The 24293-nt window shown below is 46.5% G+C and overlaps 1 protein-coding gene across 2 annotated transcripts in view; it reads left to right on the forward strand.

Moving 5' to 3' along the window:
• Window positions 1–24293, forward strand: part of GALNT9 (polypeptide N-acetylgalactosaminyltransferase 9) — a 204534-nt gene that overhangs the window by 164973 nt on the left and 15268 nt on the right. For both annotated transcript variants that reach the window (XM_082203220.1, XM_082203221.1), the window contains 3 exons: window positions 10401–10586; window positions 14960–15097; window positions 20812–20907. In XM_082203220.1, the coding sequence (XP_082059346.1) occupies window positions 10401–10586; window positions 14960–15097; window positions 20812–20907 (420 nt within the window). The remainder of the gene's footprint in view (window positions 1–10400; window positions 10587–14959; window positions 15098–20811; window positions 20908–24293) is intronic.

Here is a 24293-nt window from a genome sequence, read left to right on the forward strand (position 1 = left end):
TCTGCGGCAGGAACGCTCCAGTTCTCCCCCTCCCCCCCTGGGAAGGCTCGGGGATGACACCCGTGATTGGCCAAAAAAGGGCTCATCCCCGTGGACACGTTCTCTGCATTGTTATAGGCAAATTCTGCCAACGCCAGCTTCTCCACCCAATCATTCTCTCTGTCATTCACATAACACCTCAAATATTGCTGGAGGACACCATTAGCTCTTTCCGCCTGCCCATTGGTTTCTGGATGACGGGCAGTGGAAAAATTCACCTCTACATGCAATAAGCTCATGAGCTTCCTCCAGAACCTGGAAGTAAATTGTTTCCCTCGGTCCGAAACCACCCTCAAGGGGGCACCATGCAACCTAAACACATTTTCCACAAACAATTTAGCGGTTTCTTCTGCTGTGACCGCATGTGAGCAGGCTATAAAGTGGGCCATCTTGGTTAACAGGTCTACCACAACCATAATGGCTGTCTTCCCTTTGGACCTGGGCAGATCAGTCATAAAATCTATTGCCACTGCCTCCCATGGTCTTTCCGGCGTGGGTAGTGGTTCTAATAAACCTGCCGGTGCCCGCCTCTCCCCCTTGGCTCGTTGACATCGGTCACACCCTCTCACATATTCACGCACATCTTCCCTGACCTTGGGCCACCAGAATTCCCTGGTAACCAGCCACATGGTTTTGTGTTGCCCAAAATGCCCTGCTGTGGGGCTATCGTGCAGTTGCTTGAGTACCTTTTCCCTCAATTCCCCTTCAGGTATGTATAACGCTCCCTTGTAGTACAACGCCCCGTTTCTCTCCTCAAAACCCCCGGGTTTGTCTCCCTCCCTCCTGAGACCCCTGAGTTTGTCCTGGGCGTATTCATCCTGCACCGTTCCCTCTACCAGTTCCCTTTGCCCCACCAAAGCCGCCCCACACACCCAGCGGTCCTCGGGAATAACATGGGTCTCTTCGGGTGCACCCTCTCCCTCCAAATATTCAGGTTTGCGTGAGAGAGCGTCCGCCCTAACGTTCTCCGGGCCTGGTACGTAACAAATCTCAAAGTTAAATTTGGAGAACTCCTGGGCCCATCTCAACTGCCTTTGGTTGAGCACTCGCGCAGTTCTCCAATACTCTAGATTCTTATGGTCCGTGCACACTTGCACCTTCTGTTGTGCACCAATTAGTAGATGCCTCCATCTCCGGAAGGCCTCATAAATCGCAAGAAGTTCCCGGTCGTGCACCGTGTAGTTTCTCTCAGATTTGTTCAGCTTTCGCGAAAAGAAGGCACACGGTCGCCACTCTGACCCCTCCTTCCCCGGCTGCAGAAGAAGCACCGCCCCTATGGCTCTGTCCGAAGCGTCTGTTTCGACCCTCAGCTTTTTTTGTAAATCCACATGTAGAAGTTGTTCGTCAGAGGCGAAGGCCCTTTTCAGTTCCTCAAACGCTCGCTCCGCCTCCCCCGTCCAAACAAACTTCTTTTTGCTGCTGAGACAGTCCGTGATGGGCGCCGTCAGGTGGGCGAAGTTTCGGATGAACTTACGATAAAAGTTTCCAAACCCTAGGAACCTCTGCACATCCTTCTTGGTCTTGGGTGTTTTCCATTCCAGCACCGCTTGAACCTTGCCGGGGTCCATGGCCAACCCCTTGTCTGACAAGCAGTACCCCAGGAATTCCACCTCCTTGGTATGAAACTGACACTTTTCCAGTTTCACCCACAGTCTGTTGGCTTGCAGCCTGCTCAACACTTCTCTGACGTCTCTCACATGTTGCTCCTCATTCTCCGAATACACCAACACGTCATCTAAGAAGGCCACGCAATTCTTGTAGAGCAAAGGCCCCAGTACATGGTTCATAAAGGCTTGAAAACACGCGGAGCCTGTTTGTAATCCAAAAGGCATAACGAGGTATTCAAATGCCCCCAAAGGGGGGAACATGGTGGTCTTCCATTCATCCCCTTTCCTTATACGTATCAGGTTGTACGCCCCCCTTAGGTCCAGCTTTGTAAAAATCTTTCCTTTTCGCACCCTGGTCAAAATATCATCAATCCTGGGCATAGGAAAAGCCGCCGGCTCTGTCACTGCATTTAGGGCCCGAAAGTCACATACCAGCCTCGGCTTGTCCGTGTTTTTTTTATCCACAAAAAACACTGGGCTACCCCCCGCTGCCTTGGACTCTCTGATGAAGCCTCTCTTCAGGTTCTTGTCAATGAACGCTCGCAACTCCTGCATCTCCCTGTCTGACATGGCATACAACTTGCCTACAGGAAGCTGTGCTCCAGGGAGTAAATTGATCTGGCAATCAAAGGGCCTATGCGGGGGTAGTTGGTCCGCTTCCTTCTCGCTGAACACGTCGCTGAGATCAGCATACTGTGGTGGCACCTTCCCCTTCTCCATCACTTCCGTCCCTGCTAGGGTGGCTTGGGCCCCTGCTGACCCCTTTTCCGCCCTGCAGTGTTCTAAGCAGTGTGCGGAACCGAAGGAAACCACTCTTTGATGCCAGCCCACCAGCGGATCATGTAGGGCTAGCCAGCTCATTCCCAAAATAATGGGAGCGCCTCCCAAGGTGGCCACATTAAACGCTATCAGTTCTGTGTGCCTTGCCACCCTCATTATCATTGGGACGGTCTGCAAGCTGACGCCTCCTCCCAACAGTTCCCTGCCATCAATCGTGGTCACCTGCAGGGGGTTGCTTAAAGGGATAGTCTGTATCTGGTGTTCAGCAGCAAACTCCTTGCTCATGAAATTGCAGGAGCTGCCTGAGTCCAACAGCGCCTTTATTTTTAGGGGGTGTCCATTTTGCAGCTCTAGCGACACTTCAATCACTAGAGCAGGTCGAGGAGCTTCTGGCACTGGCACTTGGGGAAGGGGCACTTTCACTGCTCTTTGGCCTGGCTGCAGTGCCCTGCTGGCAACCAGGCGTTGGCTTTTACCTGCTCCGTTTCTCCCTGCTCTTCCCCCTCAACAGCTCCCACCATCCCTTGCCATTCCTTCCTCTGGGGGCAGACTCTGGCAAAGTGGCCTGGCTGTTGGCAGAGATAGCATTTCCGGGCTCCCTTTCCCTCCTTCTTCGCCCCCTCACTGGGCTTTGAAACTGCGCGCGCGCGGGCTGTTCCGATTTCCATCGGCTCTGCCGGCGGGAAAGCTGGCTCAGGAATGTCTGGAATGCGTAACTCCTTCCAACGTTCCCCTCTCCCTTCCCGCCTCTCCAAGGCTCTTGCCTCCTGGCGCGCTCCAATGGTCAGCGCAGATTTGGTCAGCTGATCCATGGACCCCGCCCTGGGGCTCCTGGCCAGCTCGTCTTTCACAGCTGAAGAAAGACCTTCTTCAAATAGCATCTGAATGGGTGCCGCCGATAAATCCCACCCCAATCTGTGAATCAGCATGGTAAATTCAGTCCAGTACTCACGGACAGATCTGCTTCCCTGCTTGCAAGCCATTAGCTGTCTGCGTACCAACCCTTCCTCAATATCGCTGGAAAACATGATATCCATTGCACGAAAGAATTTCATAGTGTCCTTTAGGATATTATTGTGCGTTGCCATCAGGGGTCGAACCCAGTCCCGCGCCCCCTTCTCAAGATGCCCAATTACGAACGCAACTCGCGATTCCTCATCAGGGAACTCATCAAACTGCACATTCAGAGCATATTGCATCTCAGTCCTAAAGGCATGGTAATCCTTGGGGTCCCCCCCAAACTTCTGCACCAATCCTGGTACCTTTCTGGGGAACTGAGTGGTTCTCCCCTTTTTGTCAGCATCCTGAGCCCTTCTCTCCTCGAGCCTCGCCGTCTGCAGCGCAAGTTGGACCTCCAGAGCTTGATACCTTTCTTCCAAGCTTGGACCAGCTCCAACCCCTGCGTCTCCGGTTCCGACTGGGTTGCTCATGATGCTTTCTCCTGCACAGGCAGCGTACAGAGACTGTCAGACTGCTGTCAGGGGATGGTTAGCTGCTTGTGCTTAAAATTGTGCCCCTTCAGAGTTTGTGCGACCCCACAAACCTCTGTGTGTGACAGAGCTCCTCAGACATGTCTGCTCTAGTCACTAGTAGAGTCTGACAGTGGCTGTCTGCGGAAGCGCTTCCAGCAAAGAAGTTCCTTAACGGAAACGCGTCTCCTGGACTCACGACGTGGCAGCTTCCGGCGCAGCATGGGTCTCCCTGCAGTTGCTTCTGACACCTCCCCGCTATTTTCGCTCGAAGTGTCTCTCACCCCTTTCTCTCCCCTGCTGCTTCCTGCCTGGGCTGCTGCGTCTCTCTCAGCATTACTGAGATCCTCCTCCAGAGACCCCGCGCTCCCCCTGCTGGTCCCTGCTTTGGCTGTTGACTCTCTCCCAGTCTCTGGGAGCCTTACCACTTCCCTTTCCTCCGATGTCAGTTCCCTGACAGACAATATTTATATTGGGAGTTAACAGCAGAAATTGCTCTCCCCACTGGCACAGTGTTTGGTCCTCAGCTAGCCCAACATCTGATACATTATCAAACAGTCCTGATAAATCAGTGCCCAGAGTTGCCAGCCAATTGATTCAGCGGAATCTGAAGTGAATTTTCAGAACCCTTCCCAAGGCAAAATGCGCCATTTTCCGGGAAGTTAATGGTGGCACCCATCACCCAATGGCTGCTCCACGTATAGCTTCCACCTCTTCTGAGTGAAGAACAACATTAAGACAACTGCACTTGTTTTATTTATTATTTGTTTTATTATGCAGTTTCTATGCTGCCTTTCACTCTGGAGAGTACCAGAGGGATTTAAAGCAAAACAATACATCACAGATCTAGAAAACAGATCTGTAAAGACAAGGCAGAGAAATATCAGTTTTCAGTTACAGCAACCAGGGTACTAAAAACCAGTAGTAGTGTCCAGATTATTGGAAGTAATAGTACCACATACATCAGTCTTGCCTATTATTATTATTATTTCATTTCTATACCACTGGCATTGCAAAATGGCTTCTAAAACATTTGCAAGAATAAAATCGATTATAAGGTATCTACATATAATTAATATGCACAATACAACAGAAACATCCTTAATGAAAATATGCAGTAAAACAGGTCCATCAAAGGTATGACTATTAAAACAATTAACAGAGCAATTGAAACAATTAGATCAGAAAGTTCAGAGGAATGTTTGCCTATTCAGATGCCTCTTCAAGAATCAGCTCCAACCACAATGTTCATCTGTATGCATAAAGGCTTCCAGGACGCTATTGAACCCCACATGATCTGGTTGGAAGCCAGTGAATGAACAGCTGTACATCCATAGGCATCCTTTTTCAGACATTTTGTCAGAATTCACAATACTGAACTAGGTGGACCAATTGTCTGAATTCAGTATAAGGCAGTTTCCTATGATCCCAAACAAAAAGCAGAAACAAAGGCTCTTAATTTTTGAGTATGCCAGGACGTCCGCAGTAGTATTTTCTTTAAATCTCTCCTGCTGGTTTGTTTGGTTTTTTTAGCTTTAAAAATGAAAAAATACTGTACTGCCACTGTTTCATGGCCTTTATTGTTCTCTGCTCTGAGACTTCTGAACTGGGGAGTGCACTGTCCATATTTAAAACAAATCAAATACCCTGCACGACAGAAGACATTTTGCCCCAGGAAAGAAAAACCAACTGGGGACCAGATCAATGGTTCAGATCTCTCTGCCCACTGTTTTATATAGTAAAAGCTTCCTTTCCAGGCCTTATTGATCATAACTCATGGTGGATTCTTGTAACCCATCATCAACCAATCTATATATTTGCCCTGAATGGAGGACAGCAGATGGGGCAAAGCAGGGGAGAAACATCAATGGCTACAGACGTCGCATCATTGAGCACATCTGTGCCCACTGCTAAGCAACGCTCACTTTGTCCGACAAGAAAAACATTCTCCACCCTATGGCAGTCATATTTTCTTTCTCTCCCCGCCAAAGCCAGGTGTCTGCTGAGAATTTATCTTCAGTAAACAACAATTTTGTCTCTTGCATTTATAGACGAGTCGGACCATTTCCTTTTACACAGTGCTTTAGTGCTTTTTCAGTTTCAACATATTGCATAACCATCCATCTTGGGAGGGAAATAAATCTGCCTTATATAACATTTGAAGTAGTACGTGAACATGAACTGCAGCAAACAGAATTAAAATAGGCAGGATATTTATAAAATCAGCTATGGTCCTTAATTTGTAAATAAGAAATAATCCACATGCTATTGTCTTAATGAAGAAAGGGTAATGAAGGCTCAATGTGCCTGTACTGACTTCTCCATTTCAACAGCTGCTACAGGCAGCTGTGCTTGAAGAGGCTCCTTGTAGTTACTTCCTCACTTTCTTCTTCTAGTAAGGACACATATATGCACACACACTTTAAAAAAGGGGGAACCTCCCCCCTTGTAGCAGTTCCTAGCTTTTCCTTGCTACAATAAAGAAAGACAATACTGCACCTAGCTACATATTGTTATGAGTTGGGGGGTAGGAGGTATGGCCAAGACCCTCCTAACACCTGGGCCCCTTTCTCAGTATTGGAACAGCCAGGACAGCTTCCTGGTGAGGTAATCGGTTATTAAGGGAACAAAGGAATGGGCTCTGTGCAAGATGACAAATGGATACAGCTGCCTCCCCCAACTCACGGGTAGTTGCAAAGACAAAGCCAGAGTTGAAAGCAGAGAGTTGGAGTGACGTGAGCTAGAAACAGAGCAGCAAGCTGGGAACTGAGAGAGACAGAGCAATGTTTGATTTCTGTTTGAATCCAAGGCTGCAGCTATGCGGGGAAGCAAAGCCCTCTTGTGGTGTTAATGCTGTGAACCCCTCCATCATAGGCTCAGGTATATATGTGTGTGTGTTTTTGATTTGATTGTTTTATCTTTTTGTAAGCCATGTGGAGTTGTTGTTTGTTTTGTTTTGTTTTTTTTACAATAAGGCAGTATATAAATTTTATGAAATAATAAATAAGATGACTGAGCCCTTTTGTAGCAGCAGGACCGGGTACAGCCTGATTATTAACATCACCTGTGCTTCAAGTTGACTTAAAGGGGGCCAGTCTTCTCCAGTAATTTGCTTCTGCAATTGTGGGTAGGGCCATGGACTGGGTGGCAGCTGCCCCCCAAAAAAATATCAAGTAAATAAATAAAAATACTTAACTAAAAGTAGAAATTGTGGAAAGATTTTGACAGATTTTTCCGAGCACTTGGAGTCAAAAGAAAGTAATTTTAAACAACTGTTGTTGAGACATTTCATTCCAAAATCTGCTAGACAGAGCCAAACAGAGGGTGATGACAGTTGGGTGTCCTGACCCCCCCCAACATAAATCCTGGCTACACCCATGGGGTAGGGCACTGGTCACTGGAGGTTCATCTGATAAGAGTGCTTCTGGGGCTGTTCCTATGTTCCCTGCCCCTTCACATTCCAAATTCTTACCCCCATCAGGCAGTGATCTGACTTCTGGTCCCTGACACTAGCAAGCTCTCCATTTAAACTTGGATCAGCTCCTCTGAAGTTTGTAACGGAACCCGGAGCATGGCCAATGCACTGGCATTTATTTATTTTTTGACATTTTTCATTCAGCTTATTAAAACGAACCCATTTCTTTCTGCACCCCGATGCTCATTCCTTTTGCTGCAGAAATTCTGGACCTACGTCTGTCCAGATTTATGTCCCCACCACCACCACCTCCAATATGTCTTTTGTTAATCAAATGCAAATTTGCGGGGCTGGTGATTTAGCATGCAACTGCTAGGGAATGGCAATGGGGAAATAAATATCGTTTAGCAAAATAAATTTGAAAAAGCAGTGTAGCATTTTGTTCGGCCATTTGTGAAATAGTTTTTCTTTGTCACCAAAGATGTGAAGGATGCAGGGGGAGATGGGGGTGGCTGGTCACAGTGCAGAACTTGCTGGTAAATGAGATGTGTGTTTCTGGCAGGGGGAGAGTTTGGGACCTGGTGAAATGCTGTTGTGGCTGCAGTGTGTAGATGTGTTGTGCAAACACTCCCCGCGCTCCTCCCTAGGCTGGAAGGGGGCTAGTTTAACCATCTTGTTTGCTACTAAAACTGAATGATGCATGTCGAAAAAGTGTGTCACCAACATGAAAAGTGTCACCAACATGAAAAGTTTGGAAAGCTGTGGGTTAAGGCTGATGTCTGCTGCTTCCATGAACTCATTACTGTTGTGAGATTTGGTAGGTGAACTGAGAGTTTGTATGGACCCTGAGTAAGAAACCAGAGGCTGAGGGGGAGTGTGTGTCAGAAGGAAAATAAATTGACATTGATTGATAAATATTAGTACCTTTGTATTAGAGTAACATGTTTATATGTAACTGTGTGTCTTTATAATATTTTGTTTAAGTTGCTTGCTGTTGCTTCACTTTTTGTAAACTGCTTAAAGACATTTTTAAGATATTAAGAGGTATTGAAATTAAACAACTTGTTGTTGTTGTTTCTTCTTACTTGGGTGGGCCTGACAGATCCTGGTGGATCAGAAATGGGTTGTATCCACAGTTAGTCAGGAAATACTACAAGTTATTGTTATACACGGACTCTCTTTGGATGCTTTGAAATGTCTGCTTTCTGTATGAAATTATTTTTTAAAATGATTTTTTTCTGCTGATCATACTTCTTCTTGCCTGTCAAAATGTGCCCATTGATGTGCCAAATTGCCCATTCAGACTCCTCACCCTTACTATGTAACCAGCATTACAAATGTTAAATAAAAAAAAAGTTAAACAGAAAAAGAAAGCTTTTGCAGCTCTGCGATTCCACATTGTGCTCTGCTGTAGCTGAAGGATGCTAGTGCCATGTTCAGGGCCCTCTTACCCATACATGCTAGGGGTGTGGGGCACCCAGGCGTCGGGCTCTCAAGGGCACCAGGCCGAGGGTCTGGGGCCCGAGAGTTGAGTCCGGGGAAGAGCCTGTCCATCAGTCGGAGCACCACAGAGGTCTCTTTTGCTGTGGTCAGCTCTGTGTTGCGAGTTCAGGGGCGACCAAGCCAGTGAGACGCTGAGGCAGCAGGCCGGCTCCACTCTCCTCTGAGCCTGGGACTGGACAACCTGGGGGGGGGCGGGTGGATCTTTGCACCCCGGCGCCTCATATGCTTAAGACAGCCCTGGCCATGTTCTGTATGAAGAGCAAGTCTGTCCAAGAAGGGGGGAATGTGCCTGAGGATTTACTCCACTAATAACTTGTTTGCCCAATTTATGAGGACTTGTTCAAAGATTTAAATCATTCAGCTGACGGATCGATTGAACACTTGATTAACTTCTTATTAGGAGACAGTTTCCCCTTACATTTCTGAAATGGTGACCTGTTTTGCCTTTAGAGCAGACATTTTAAGGATACAAATTCAGCATACACTCTGCCGCTGTTCTGAGTGCCAGTTTGAAAGGTCTGTGGGGCTGTATTGGGTCCTCCTGACTTGGCTTCCCACAGTTGGCAAGAGCATGAAAGGATGTATCCTGAGGATGCTGCAGTTATGTGCCCACAACCTGTTCCGCAGAACACAACCAGGAAACGTTGTGTGTAGTGTGGATTGGAGCCCAGCTTGCAAAAGACTATCCCTCTTAACTACTATCGTCACACTGGCTCTCATTTCATATTCTGTGAGACAGGACTAGGGAACATTTTTCAGCTCCTGGGAGCCACTTTCCACCACTAGCCAAGGGTGAAAGTAGGCAAAGCAATGAGTTTTTCCTTTGTAGACCAGGTTAGTTCCTACACACATTCAGAAACCCCTCTCTATCCTTCATCCAGACAAGATTTACAGGCAACCTCCATTTTAGGCACAACCGATATGTGTGCAATCACGCACACAGGACCAAACCCGGAAGTGACCCGGAAATGTCATAAAAGACATCACTCAAAGGGGTGGGGACAGAACTTTCAATTATATGCGATTTCATGCAAGCGCACTATGACCCAGAACACAACCCCCCATGCAGGGCCTTCTCGGTGGTGGCGCCCGCCCTGTGGAATGCCCTCCCACCAGATGTCAAAGAAATAAACAACTATCTGACTTTTAGAAGACACCTGAAGGTAGCCCTGTTTAGGGAAGTTTTTAATGTCTGATGTTTTATCATGTTTTTAATATTCTGTTGGGAGCCACCCAGAGTGGCTGGGGAAACCCAGCCCCAGATAGGCAGGGTATAAATATAGTATTACTATTATTATTACTATTATTATCATCATCATCAGGCTTGCCTGTATTATCAGCGTTCAAGTGCACAATCCAGCCTGGCAAAATCACTCGAGGTGCAAAGGAGAACTAATGAGGCATGTATTCTGGTGAGAAGGGATATTGCTGGGAATCAGATATGAACTGGGGTGGTTGCCAAGGGTCTGGAGCCCCACATTTGAAACCCTGGCTGAGATTCCACTGCCTTCACCACGCCGCTTCGCCAGCTCCCGTCTTGCCACCTTAGTTCATTCCTCCCTCCCTTTGTTCTTTGCATCATCACAGGTCTGGCAGTGTGGTGGAAGCATGGAGGTGCTGCCTTGCTCCCGAGTCGCCCACATCGAGCGCACCAAGAAACCTTACAACAACGACATTGACTACTATGCAAAGCGCAACGCACTGCGTGCTGCTGAAGTCTGGATGGACGACTTCAAGTCGCATGTTTACATGGCGTGGAACATACCAATGACGGTAAGGGCAGGCTGAGAAGCTCTCAAAGAGACATTGTAGAGTTGTTGACGGTTGTTGGTACACACACACACACACACACACACACACACACACACATCCTGGAAGTTGTAGTTTGATGAGGGACCTGAGAATATTCAGTCTTCTCTGCACAACATCCTTGCATCTGTTGCCCTTTAATTGCCATAGCCGCTGCCCCCTTGCTAAGGATCACTTGGGCCATGTGGAACTAGAACTAGCTCCCTTTTAAAAATGAATTTTCCAAGCTCTGGTTTCCATGTTGCTGGACTGCAGCCTCCCTGATCATTGGCCTTGCTGGCTGGGGCTGATTGATGTACAGTCCAAGGAAACCTGCAGCAGTGTGGAGCATTTGGTGTATCTGGCGTGTCAGGTAAAATGTGAAGCGGCTCTTATGCAGTGGTGAAGAAAAGGAACTCTGCACATGCTCAGAATGCCATCCCCCCATAAAGGGAGTGATGATTTACCACACCCTCCTTCCCCAGGAGAAGGGGAGAGATGGTTTAGCCAGGGAAGGAATGTGGTTGAGCATGTGGGCAGTGTTGCCCAATAGACAGAGACTGAAGCTAGCTCTGCCCCACACTCTTCTCTCTTCTTCTGTTGGCACCCACCACTATTCCCTTTGCAGTGTGGGCACTGCTAGTGGCCCTTTCTTTGGGGACTGAGTAGGAGTCTTTGAGGGAGTCATTGGTTGGCTCTGGGTCTCCTCTTTTTTGTCTTCTCCACACTGTTGGGCGTCACCTGTGTGACCGGAGGGCCATTGCGTGGCAAGCCCCCCCCCCAGTGGAAATAATGACACATGACACAATGCAGGTTAATGGGCTAAGTAAGGCCATGACTTTATTGGTTACAGGTGATGAGCAGTATTGGCTTAGGCATTGGTTCTAACAGACTATATCCAACTTCAGCCCATCCGCTTGAAGTCCAGGAAGGGTTAGCCACCAGTAGGGGGAGTCCTGCTGATGCCCATCAACTAGGAACTCCCTCGGGGTCACTGATAGGGGGCGTGCCTTAGGCCCTCACCTCCCTAGGCTTCGGACAGGGCCATGCCCCCCGGAATCCTTTATCGGACTACCCTTCAATATGCAGGGCAGGTGATGGCGCTTCCTCCCCGCTTTCATCCACAGAACAATACCAATGCCTAACCACCAATACCAAGAAAGTTGTGACGATTTGCTATGAGGTAGGCAAAAACCAAGTGGCTGGTGCCAATTTGCCAACTGGAAAAATTCCTACCAGGCCCCTCAACGGCAACCAACCAAGGTCATAGCAAGGTCAAGGAAAAGAAAACCTTATAGGGCGGTAGGGTGGGAAAAGCAGGAACAGCAGGCAGGCGGGGAAAGAGGGAGATCCCCTGCTGCGTCCTGCCTTAAATAGGGCAGGCCACGCCCCCAGATCCAGCCGATTGGCTGGCCAGGGGACGACACGGCCAGGAATCCTCCCAATCACACAGGGCCGCTGCACGCATGGTGGGGCCGTGAAGCCCGCAACTCCACCTCCTCCGAAGGGCGGAAGTGGCTTTCCTTAATCTGGCTCAATTGACATTTTCTCCGGGCAGGTGAACAGGTTTAAGTAAGACCTGTGTTAATATATGAGGCAATTTGGGTTGGGTTGGCCATGCACATTGGGGTGAAGGTTGGCCAATGGAGCCACGCTGTGCCTGTCTGAGTCATACCAATGGCAGGAATCTAAACAAATCTTGCTATTTACAGTGTGTGTCTGTAAACTTGCCCAGTAGATGGGACAGATTGAATTCCTATTCCCTTTATTGCTATTCACCTGCCCAGGTGTGTATTACTTGGTTAATTTGCCAATCCCCATGTCTGTTATCTTTTAATAAATATAATCTGTTTACCCATAACATTTTTTTTATCGTGAATCTTCTTTCTCTTGTGATGGCAAAATCATTTTCCCTCCGTTGTCCTGTCTGATTCAGCATACAGGTGCCAAGGAAAGGTTTGCACCAAAATGAGGCTTGAGATGTTTACAAATGGCCCTTGCGGCAAGCACTTAAGTGTGATGAAAACCTTCAGTCTTTGCTTCTCTTCCATTACTTTCATATGATCATTTTCTCCAATGAGCTATAAAGCAGGCCTTTAGGGAAAGAAAAATAAAGGCACATTGCTTTATCAGACATAAACCAGCCTTCCAGAAAAGAAAATGGTTTTTAAACATCACAAAAATAACCACCATTTCCTTTCCTTTGGAACACAACTGCTTTGCAATGGTGGATTCACAGTGGCTTTTAAATTGTCTATTGATCCGTCTATCACTCCCTCTAATATTGAATTCAGGTGGTGAGCGCTGACAAAAAATAGCCAAAATGTGGGCAGTGAAAAACAAGAGGCAGGTTCTGTATCAGCGTACTTGGGTGACTCTAAAGTACAAAAAAATACCCCAAGTCTTTAATACTATGTTCACACACACACACACACACACAAATATTAACTTTTTAGCATATAAATTCCAACAATCATTTAACATAACTTCTTATCTTATACAATATTTTTAGACTTCTGTCAACAACCTCTGAAGATTTCCCGTTCTTTATCACTTGTTCTGCATTTCTTAATTTCTCTATTACTTTTAATTGTCCTTAACTAATAATTCTTTTCAAAGTCTTTCTTGCAATATTTCACAAAGTCCTCCTTACAGAACTTCTTGCAGTCCTGCTAGCATAGTTACTTTATTACTATGTTCAGTAGCCAAATGTGTTGAGGATCAGCTGGAAAAGAAAACTGAAAAATATGAGGGAATGGGAGACAGATTGATTGATTGATTGATTGATTGATTGTGTAGTCCTTCATCCGAAGGGCAGTTCACAGCATAAAACTACAAAATTAAAGCACATTATTATTAGTGGAAATTATTCAAAGTGACATAAGGCACAATAGAGATACTGAAACAAATTATGACAAACACCATCAATAACAACCTAAAGAAACCCCTACACAAGTGAAAAACAAGTCTCAAATACTTTAAAATTGTTCAACCATCCATTGGTCCTCAAGCAGGGAGTGAATTGAGGCATGGAGGTTATGAGTGATTTGGAAAAAGAGTGAGCAATACTTTGGCCTCAGATATGTGAAAGACCAGAGGGTGGTCTTTCCTTCCACACTACCGCTTGGTAGTTTCACCTCCCTCAGAAGCTTGTGAGGGGGTGGCCTAGAAAAGGACATTCTCTGTGGCAGTTCCTAGGTTGTGGGACTCCTATTCCTGTGACACCTGAGATAGATATATTTTTTCAGGCTCCACTCTATTGCTTTGACTGTAATTTGTTTTACACTGTTTTTAATATTGAACTTTTTAAATTGCTGTAACCTGCCCAAAGACCTTATGACAGAGGACATATTATGTATTTTTCTGTTTCTTATATTGTGATTTTATGTTGTGAAGCAACCTGAGATCTACAGGTATAGGGTATAGGGCAGTATACAAATTTAATTAATTAATTATTAATGGCACAACAACAACAACAAATAAATAATGGGGCAAATGGAGATATTGGACTAGGAAGGGCTGAAACCCTCCCTCCCAAGTATCTCCTTTCCCCTTTGTGATGCTTCATGATTCAATGTGCAGAACCTCCAAGACACACCTGGGGCGAATCTACACTGGGCGGTTATAACATTAAAAATGCATTATAAAAACATGACACCAGAGGGCGCTGCAGAGCAACCTTCTGACAATGGGAAATTGCATTGAGAGCTGTGCACTATAATTTTTTTAATAGCCTTTACTAGCGTTTTTACAAAGCAATGTAGATCCAGCCCTAGAGCCCCTCATCCAGGATTTCCCCCATTCATTGCAATGGAGGGGTTATCACGATGCATACAGGTCAAAAAGAGTGGCTCTCTCCCCTGAAATGAATTGAGGGAGCATGATCTCACATGGGAACGCCATATGCTTACTGGAGCATACATATGCAGGTATATACATGCGTATTTTAAACTCAGTACAAATCTGTTTACAAGGCATTCTTTTAACAAGCTGGCATCTTTCCTTCACCTAATTCTGTAAAGCTTTGCCTGCTTGTTTCTTGACTGCAGACAGTAAATTGAATGCTGTGGTAGCCAAACTTTGACATTCTCCTCCACCCCACTTCCGATCATCTTCTTTTCTGTTACCAAAGGTTCATTAATATTTATTCCCTGTTCTCAAGGACAGTTGTAGACTGAGTAGCTACTTACACGGCAAGGGGGGGGGGGGAGTTTGAGAGAGAGAGACAGGGAGAAATCCTCTTGTAAACAAAATGAACAATGAGCATTTTTCAAATAATGAAATTGACTGGAAAATGGCCTAATAGGATTTCTGTGTTTATACGCTCCTGTTGGCCTGTGGGTTTTTTTGTTTTGCAGAACCCCGGAGTTGACTTTGGGGATGTTTCCGAAAGAATTGCGCTGCGGCAACGTCTTCAGTGCCGAAGTTTTAAGTGGTACTTGGAGAATGTCTATCCTGAGATGAGAATTTACAACAATACCATCACTTACGGGGAGGTAATGTATGGTGCTAAATGTCTGCCACACCTCTGCATTACTGTTCCATTTCCCCAGTTCAGGAGGGCTTTTGTACTGGAATGTGGACCAAAGACAGATGTTGTTTCAGCAGTGAAGCTCATCTAACATCTGGAGAATCATAGAATCATCGAATCATAGAGTTGGAAGAGACCACAAGGGCCATCGAGTCCAACCCCCTGCCAAGCAGGAAACACCATCAGAGCACACCTGACATATGGTTGTCAAGCCTCTGCTTAAAGACCTCCAAAGTAGGAGACTCCACCACACTCCTTGGCAGCAAATTCCACTGTCAAACAGCTCTTACTGTCAGGAAGTTCTTCCTAATGTTTAGGTGGAATCTTCTTTCTTGTAGTTTGGATCCATTGCTCCGTGTCTGCTTCTCCGGAACAGCAGAAAACAACCTTTCTCCCTCCTCTATGTGACATCCTTTTATATATTTGAACATGGCTATCATATCACCCCTTAGCCTCCTCTTCTCCAGGCTAAACATGCCCAGCTCCCTTAGCCGTTCCTCATAAGGCATCGTTTCCAGGCCTTTGACCATTTTGGTTGCCTTCCTCTGGACACGTTCCAGTTTGTCAGTGTCCTTCTTGAACTGTGGTGCCCAGAACTGGACACAGTACTCCAGGTGAGGTCTGACCAGAGCAGAATACAGTGGCACTATTACTTCCCTTGATCTAGATGCTATACTCCTATTGATGCAGCCTAGAATTGCATTGGCTTTTTTAGCTGCCGCATCACACTGTTGGCTCATGTCAAGTTTGTGGTCAACCAAGACTCCTAGATCCTTTTCACATGTACTGCTCTCAAGCCAGGTGTCACCCATCTTGTATTTGTGCCTCTCATTTTTTTTGCCCAAGTGCAATACTTTACATTTCTCCCTGTTAAAGTTCATCTTGTTTGTTTTGGCCCAGTTCTCTAATCTGTCAAGGTCATTTTGAAGTGTGATCCTGTCCTCTGGGGTGTCACATTAGGTTTTGCCTTTTCAGGGCTCTCAGCCAGGCCTTGATTTGGGCAGGTGCCTGTATGTGTGTCCCCTTCCTCCTTACTAGTCCCATGCATAATAATAACAATAATAACAATAATAACAATAATTATTTATACCCCGCCCTCCCTGGCCAGAGCCAGGCTCAGGGTGGCTAACACCAGTAAAATTACAATAAAAAAATCCCAATTTAAAATACAAGTTAAAATATAATTTAAAATGCAGCCTCATTTTAATAGTAGCCCATAGATCGAAACCATAAGGGGAGGGAAACATAAGGGTCAGACTGAGTCCAAACCAAAGGCCAGGCGGAACAGCTCCATCTTGCAGGCCCTGCGGAAAGATGTCAAGTCCCGCAGGGCCCTGGTTTCTTGTGACAGAGTGTTCCACCAAGTCGCCAATGGCTACTAAAGTTAATGGGTTGCATAACATGGTTTGCTACGTTAGGCCCCATCTGCACTAAACATTTAAATCTGCATTGTATCACTTTAAATAGCCATGGGTTTCCCCATAAGAATCCTGTTCCTCTCATAATTTTCAGAGTGGTTTAGCAATCAGTCCTTCTTTTTGGAGTATGAAAAATGCTGCCTGCTCTTTCTCTAAGTGAGGCTCTCAGGTATCTTCCTCTAAGCCTCTTCATAGGTAAAAGAGGTCCTTAAGGGGCCCAGTGGTGGAGCAAGCCGATCGGGTGCCTGGGGTGGTGTTTGTGCCCTGTGCCCAGGGGCAGGGCCAGCCACCCACAGGGCAGGGCAAGCCAGGGCAGGATGTTTTGCAGGGCCTTCAAGGAGCCTGCCTGCCTCTTCCCACACAGCTGCCCTACAGCTGAGGGGGAAGCGGAGGGCAGACCGTTTGGGGCAGCGTGGAGCCTGTGGGCCATAGCTGTCAACTTACAGATTTGAAAATAAGGGACCAGCAGCCTCGAAAATAAGGGATCAGCAGCCAAAATAAGGGATTTTCAGAGCACAGGTATGTTCAGCTTCTGAGCCCCTCCGAGCCAAAGGCAGAAAGCCAGCAGCCAAACGAAGCCTCAAGCGGTGGTTCCCACAGCGCAGCAACCCGGCAAAGGGGATGCAGCAAGGGAAACCACCGTCACCTCTCCGCTGGGAAGCGCTGAGCAAAGGCGAGTCCCCAGGCAATGCAGCCGATTTGATCAGCACAAGGCATGCAAGTTCCACCCCCCAGTCGTTCTTAGACTCCTTATTGGGTGAGCAATGCAGCCAAGCAACACAGTTGGAGCCTCCCTCCTCCCTGGCCGGCAGGGAGGGAGGGAGAGGGGCTGCTTCCTTTGAAACCCGGAAAATTTAAGGGACATCATCAATAAGGGACAGCAGCGGAACACAGCGCTGGGATAAGGTACTTTCCCGCCAAATAAGGGACGGTTGACAGCTATGCTGTGGGCACCCAAGCCACCGCGTCACTCCAAGGAGAGACATGTGGCTCGGGCACGCTGCTGCGGTGAGTGCTACCCACTATTGTGTCACCCTCCTCAGTGGTGACACCCAGGGCGACCTGCCCCCACCTTCCCCCCTTCCTCCACCCCTGAAGGGGCCTACCTGAGAACCTTGCAGTACCTGACAAGAAAGAACCGGGGATCACCCCTCCCAGGAGGGGAGGAAAGAGCGTTTAAAAAGCTGAGCAGGGATGTAAGTAGGGCAATATTTCAAATCCCATATTGCAGGTGGAACAGGGTGGCAAAGCTGAGATTGAAATTGTTTCCTTAAGGCAGGCTCATGAGCTTGTGTCAGATTTGAATCAGAGATGTTCAACCCCTAAGTAGCTCAGTCGGTAAAGAATGAGACTCTTCATCTCAGGATTGTGGGTTCAAGTGCCATATTGGGTGAAAGATTCCTGCATCACAGGGGGTTAGATTAGATGACCCTTGTGGCCCCCTTCCAACTCTATGAAATCTATGTACAGTGGTGCCTCGCAAGACGAAAAGAATCCGTTCTGTGATTCTCTTCGTCTAGCGGGTTTTTTCGTCTTGCGAAGCAAGCCCATTGAAGGATTAGCGGATTAGCGCTATTAGCGCTATTAGAGGCTTTTAGAGGCTTTTAGTGGCTTACCTGCTGATCGGATCAGCTGATAAGCAGCTTAGCGGCTTAGAAAAAGGGGGGAAGGGGAAAAAACCAGCAGGAATTGGCAAGACATTGTCGTCTTGCGAAGCAAGCCCATAGGAAATTCGTTTTGCAAAGCACCTCCAAAACGGAAAACTCTTTTGTCTAGCGCGTTTTCTGTCTTGCGAGGCATTCGTCTTGTGGGGCACCTGTACTGGTTTAGACTAAATCACAGGTAGTGTGATTTCAGAAGAAATTATGAATGAATTTCCCATTGCTGGGCCACAGCTTTGTGGCTTATTTGACAATCTCCAGTCTCCAGACTGAGACTCCAGAGGCTGAAGGAACTAAATATGTTGAGGTGGACATAAAACATATTGAAAGGGTTGTAAAAATATATTTCCTACAACTGAAGTCACTTTTTTTTTAAAGGATGAGTTGTAAAATGCCTGTCGTCGCCTTATACCTGGGTAGCACGCTTGTCGTAAACTGACTCTGCTACCGCTTAACAGTTGGCATTCTTTGATTGGCAGCAGCTTGGGAAGGCAAGTTGGGTGGCCTTGTGGCATGCTGTGCTGTCAGACAATATTTATATTGTGGCTCAGAGCAGAAGGGGATGGAAAGCTTCAAGGATGCTCACAGCCATGGCTTTCCCCAGAAAAAGTTTTTTAAAGGTGAGGAAACTGGTTAGGAGACCCTCGCCCCCCCCCCCCAGTACTCCGATTTCCACAGTAATAATAATAATAATAATAATAATAATAATAATAATAATAATAATAATAATAATTTATTTATACCCCACCCATCTGGTTGGGTTTCTCCAGCCACTCTGGGAGGCTTCCAACAAAGTATTAAAATACAGTGGTCTGTTAAACATTAAAAGCTTCCCTAAACAGGGCTGCCTTCAGATGTCTTCAAAAGTCTGGTAGTTGTTGTTCTCTTTGACATCTGGTGGGAGGGCATTCCACAGGGCGGGTGCCACTTATTGCTTGATGTCAGGGTACCTCTCCATAGCTGAACATAGACCCCACCTGCACTGTACATTTGAAGAAGTATTGTACCACTTTAAATAGCCATGGCTTCTTCACAAAGCCTTCTGGGAAGCATAGTTCATTAAGGTTGTTGAGAGACCCTCTAGCCAACTCCCAGAGCAACAATTCCCAAAGTTCCCTGAGAAGAGGGATTGATTGTAAAACCACTCTGGGAACTGTAGCCCTGTGAGGGGGAACAGGGGTCTCTCAGCACTGTGGTGACTAGTAGACAGTCAAATATGAATGTGTCTAGTCCCCTTTTAAAGCCATCCAAGTTGGTGGCCATCCCTGCCTTTTGTGGGAGCAAGTTCTGAGTTTGTGCCCATCACTACATCGAAGGCAAGTGTCCTTTAGACTCTGCTTGTGGGGTTCCTAGAAGCATGTGGTTGTCAATGATGGCAAGCAAGATACTGGACCAGATGAATCCTTGGTCTGACCCAACAAGTCTCTTCTGGCGTTCCTCTGTAGCGGGATGTGCGTGCTTATCTTTAGGTGGCAATCAGGAAGTGTGATGTATTTCATCCAATAAATGGGATCCAGATTTCTCATCAGGATTATTCAGAGCGGGATTGGGACTGGGCTGTTTATGATGCGTATTCCTAATTCATCATCTTTCATGTCATACTCTGCAAATAAATGTCTAGTCCAAGTCATCAGAATGTGTGTGTGTGTTCTGCCTGTAAGGACAATTCATGTCTGCTTTCGCAGAAGAACAAGTTGGCTACGCAGCCCCTAACTGATACGCAAAAGAAGGATTAATGGGGTGTCAGGAGAAGTGAATGAGTGTGTTTTTCTTCCTTCAGGGAAACTCCCTGGTGGTTAGCATCCTATTTACTTTGCTTAAAAATAAGTTTAAGCTGCTCCAGAACAGGGAAGGGCTGTGGCTCAGTGGTAGAACATCTGTTTTGCACTCAGAAGGTTCTAGGTTCAACCCCTGACATCCCCAGCCAAGGATAGGAATATCCCTTGTCTGAAACTCTGCTTCTCAAGGTATTGCAAGTTTTTTGTGGAGATTTGTGAGAACATATAAGACAGCTGGGAGATGTAGGAGCTCGAACCAAGACCTGCCCCCTGCCCTCCACTAAGGCTTTGGGTTAGAGAATTCCCCTACACCAAGGCCAACCTATATGGTACCCTCCAGATAAGTGTTGGTTGGTAACCACGGAGACTGGTAAGGTAGAAGGCTGGGAGCCCAACAGTAGGTGGAGCCAGAACCCAGGAGATGTGGAGCCAACTAATGGTAGTTCTAGCCCCATGCTCTTCCTTGTTCTGTTCTAGAATAGAAGGGCAATGTTGAGACCAAAGAAGAAGAAGCTGACAGGCATTGCCAGCCCCTGGATTGGTTTTAAGTGAGAAGGCAGGCGGGAGAGCTGGCTGAAGGCACATGGTGGCTGGTGGACCTCTACCCCATTTGCTCAAATGAAGCAGCATTCACTGCTCCAGATGTTATTGCACTTCAACTCCCATCACCCTATTCTGGCCGGGGTTGGTGAGCGTTGGAATCCATCATCACCTGGAAGTTCCCCATCCCAGTGCTAGGATCATATAAGACATCCATCAGAACATCGCAATATTGGTTAAATTTCTCTTTTCCCCTCCCTCCTCCCCTGATGTTGATTTCAGGTTCGCAACAGCAAAGCCAGTGGCTTCTGTTTGGACCAGGGTGCAGAAGACGATGACAAAGCCATTCTCTACCCGTGTCACGGCATGTCCTCCCAGGTAGATGAGATCATATGTTATTACATTTCTTCCGTGGCAAATTTGATTTTGTTTGCATTTTAAGGAGAAACTGCCCGATTCATACTTCTTGAACTGATACGTGAACCGAAGCACAGCTGTCCTTTGCAATTTGCATGCCTCCGAACTTTGCATGGAGGCAGAGCTCAACTATTGTGGCTAGTAGCTGTTGATAGCTTTATCCTCCATGAGTTTGTCCAATCCTCTTTCTACAGTTTAATTATTTTTCTTTTCTCTGCCCTGAATCCTCCAACATTCAGCTTCATTGAATGCCCACGAGTTCTCATGTTATGAGGGGGGAACACCCTTACTGTTATGTTAAAGAAGTGGCCCGCCAAACCCCAATCTCTGCTGAGTGGTAGCAAGACATAAAAATGCAAGTTATTAGGGGTGATTAGGGGGATATGTTTATATCATCATCATCAAACCTTTTATTGGCATCACATACAAACATCCAAAACAAATCAATGCAAAATTACCTCTTCCCCAGTGGCCCAAAACATTTGCTAAAAGAAAGGAGGCAGAACAGTCTATCGTCACATCTCTGGGTCTCCAGGAAGATCAGACGTCTGCAGTGTATTTCGACGACAAAAAACCAAATAGAGATATTTAGCCACTAACTTGGTGAGCTCCTGATCATTCCCCAGTAATAGAAAATGTATGACCTCCGACTCTGGTTTCCATTTGGGGATGCAGAGTTGATCTAAAAATTGCTGATGGAGATCAGCATATAGTTTATAATTAAGAACCTTATGTGTAAGTCTTCACACGGGCAAGTTCTTTCTCCTTCCACCCTGCCTGAGAACCTTCCCCAAAGGAGGTTGGATGGATTTGAATTAAACCTGGCCAGCAAAAATGCCCCTCTTTCTTGAGGGTTAAGCAGAAATTCAAGGTAATTGTGGTTAGTTTCATGCGCCCAAGAAAGTTGAAAATAAAGAGGGGAACATGTGTACATGTCAGGGACTGAACTGAGGGGGACAAGACTGAGGAGGAACCTCCTCCTGAGCTTTCCAGAGAAGAGGAAGGCAGTGCTGAATTACAGCAGTGGTTTGGGGAAGATCACAGCTCAGAGACGGGTGAACAGAAGAGCTGGGAGGTGTTGGGAGAAGAGAAGGGGGAGACAGAGACAGAGCAGCCAGCTGACACATTATCGCTGGAGAGCATTTCTGACCCTCCGTCTCCCAGAACCCGGCGTGCATTGAAAGTGGAAGAGCAAAGGACTCAGAGACTATTAGCCCCTGGCAGCCGCCATAAGGGGAAGTGCTGTTGCTAGGAAAGGGGGGGGAGCTCAGATAGAGAAATACCATTTTAGGGAAGCTGCATTCCTTCATCGTTCTCTGTGAATTATTGAATAAATTGCTTGGTAAGAACTCTTATCGTTTCTCTGATTCTGGGCTGCCCTGTGGGAGGGAGCTGATTCCCCAAAGCCTGACAGTATACTAGGATAAGTTCTCACTAAAACGCTGGTGAGTTTTCACGAGGGCTTTTTAAAAAGACATTACAAACTTGTGTGGAAATGTGGAGAAGTGAATGGAAGACTTGAGAAATATTAACCTGAGAGTGAACATAACTGACATATTTGCCCATCTGTAAGTACAACTAGATTACAAATGATGAGATACATTTCAGGGAAGGGGCGGGGCAGTGGAAGAATATCTGTTTTGCATGCGGAAAGTCCAAGATTCATTCCCTGGTGTCTCCAGGTAGGGCTGAGAAAGACTCCTTGTCTGAAACTCTAGAATCATAGAATCATGGAATTATAGTTAGAAGGGACCCCAAGGCTTATCTAGTCCAACCCCCTGAAATGCAGGAATCTCAGCTAAAACATCTCTGGCAGATGACCATCCAATCTCTGCTTAAAAACCTCCAAGGACAGAGAACCCATAACATTCCACTGTAAAACAATTCTTACTGTCAGAAAGTTTTTTTCTGTATGTTTAGTCTGAATTTCCCTTCTTGCAACTTGAAGCCATTGGTTCAAGTCCTACCCTCCAGAACAGGAGAAAACAAACTTGTTCCCTCTTCCATGTGACAACCTTTAAGATACAGTGGTACCTCGGGTTAATTTGTTCTGGAGTTCCGTTCTTAACCTGAAACTGTTCTTAACCTGGGGTACCACTTCAGCTAATGGGGCCTCCCACTGCCGCTGTGTGATTTCTGTTCTCATCCTGAAGCAAAGTTCTTAACCCAAGGTACTATTTCTGGGTTAGCCGAGTCTGTAACCTAAAGCGTCTGTAACCCGAGGTATCACTGTATTTGAAGATGGCTATCATTTCTCCTCTCAGCCTCCTCTTTTCCAGGCTAAACATACCCAGCTCCTTCAAGCGCTCCTCATAAGGCTTAGTTTCCAGATCCTTGATAATCTTGGTTGCCATCCTTTGCACAAGTTGCACAGATGGAGAATCAATGCCAGTCCGAGTAGGCAATATAGAGCTAGACAGACCCAATGTTCTGATTCAGTATGAGGCCACTTCCTACATCCCTTCCTGTGTTTCTAGGCACCAGGGGTCCGGGGGCAGGATGCAGAGGTGTGGTCAGTATTGCTTCCAAGTTTTGGAGGGCCCTTTGACAAGAGTCCCTCTGTGACCCCACCCTCAGTGAATCTTCCCCCTCATTGCAGCAGATCTAAAGAGCTCTTGTCAGTGGACCCCACACTGAGGAGCGGGTCCTCAGCAGATACACAGGCATGCCAGCCCTTGATGCCAGCCCTGGGCATCGGGCATTCTTTCTTCAAGCCTATTGAGATGCTATGCATCAGCTTGAGCCTCATAGTTCTGCAGAGATTTGAACCCAGGTGTCCAGAGAATATATCCTACACCTTAATAATTCCATATACTATTGTTGTACTGTGTATTTTGGGTCTGTTGACCACAATAAAACTGTGTGTATGCCTGTGTTATTAATTCCACCACAATGGCTTTCAGTTCGTCTCTTGCAAAAAAAAAAAGAAGCAAAAAGAAAAAAAAACCCAACAACCATTTGATATTTTAAATGGATTTTTATGTTACAGGAACTGTATGACACATTTTCTGTGCAAAGAAAATGCTAATGGGATGCATAGTTGTGCTGTTTCCATGTGCAGTCAAAACATTTCAGCTATTCCTCTGCCAACAACTTACACACATTCACTTTGTACTTCCAGCTCACAATTAACATGCCTTCGTGGATTTTATACACATTTTCTTTTTAAGGCATGTGGGGCTCTGGCTGAGGGGTAGACTGAGTTTGGTAACGCAGCACTCCATCTCCCTGAATGGACCAGCCTCCACTGCCTAGAAGGGTGGTGGAATCTATGTCTTATAGCAGAGGTTGGACAGCCACCTGTTGGGGGTGCTAACTCTGGTTTTCCTGCATTGAGCAGGAAGTTG

Source organism: Podarcis vaucheri (assembly GCF_965113315.1).
Source record: "Podarcis vaucheri genome assembly, chromosome: 16".
In the NCBI taxonomy this organism is placed as follows: Eukaryota; Metazoa; Chordata; class Lepidosauria; order Squamata; family Lacertidae; genus Podarcis; species Podarcis vaucheri.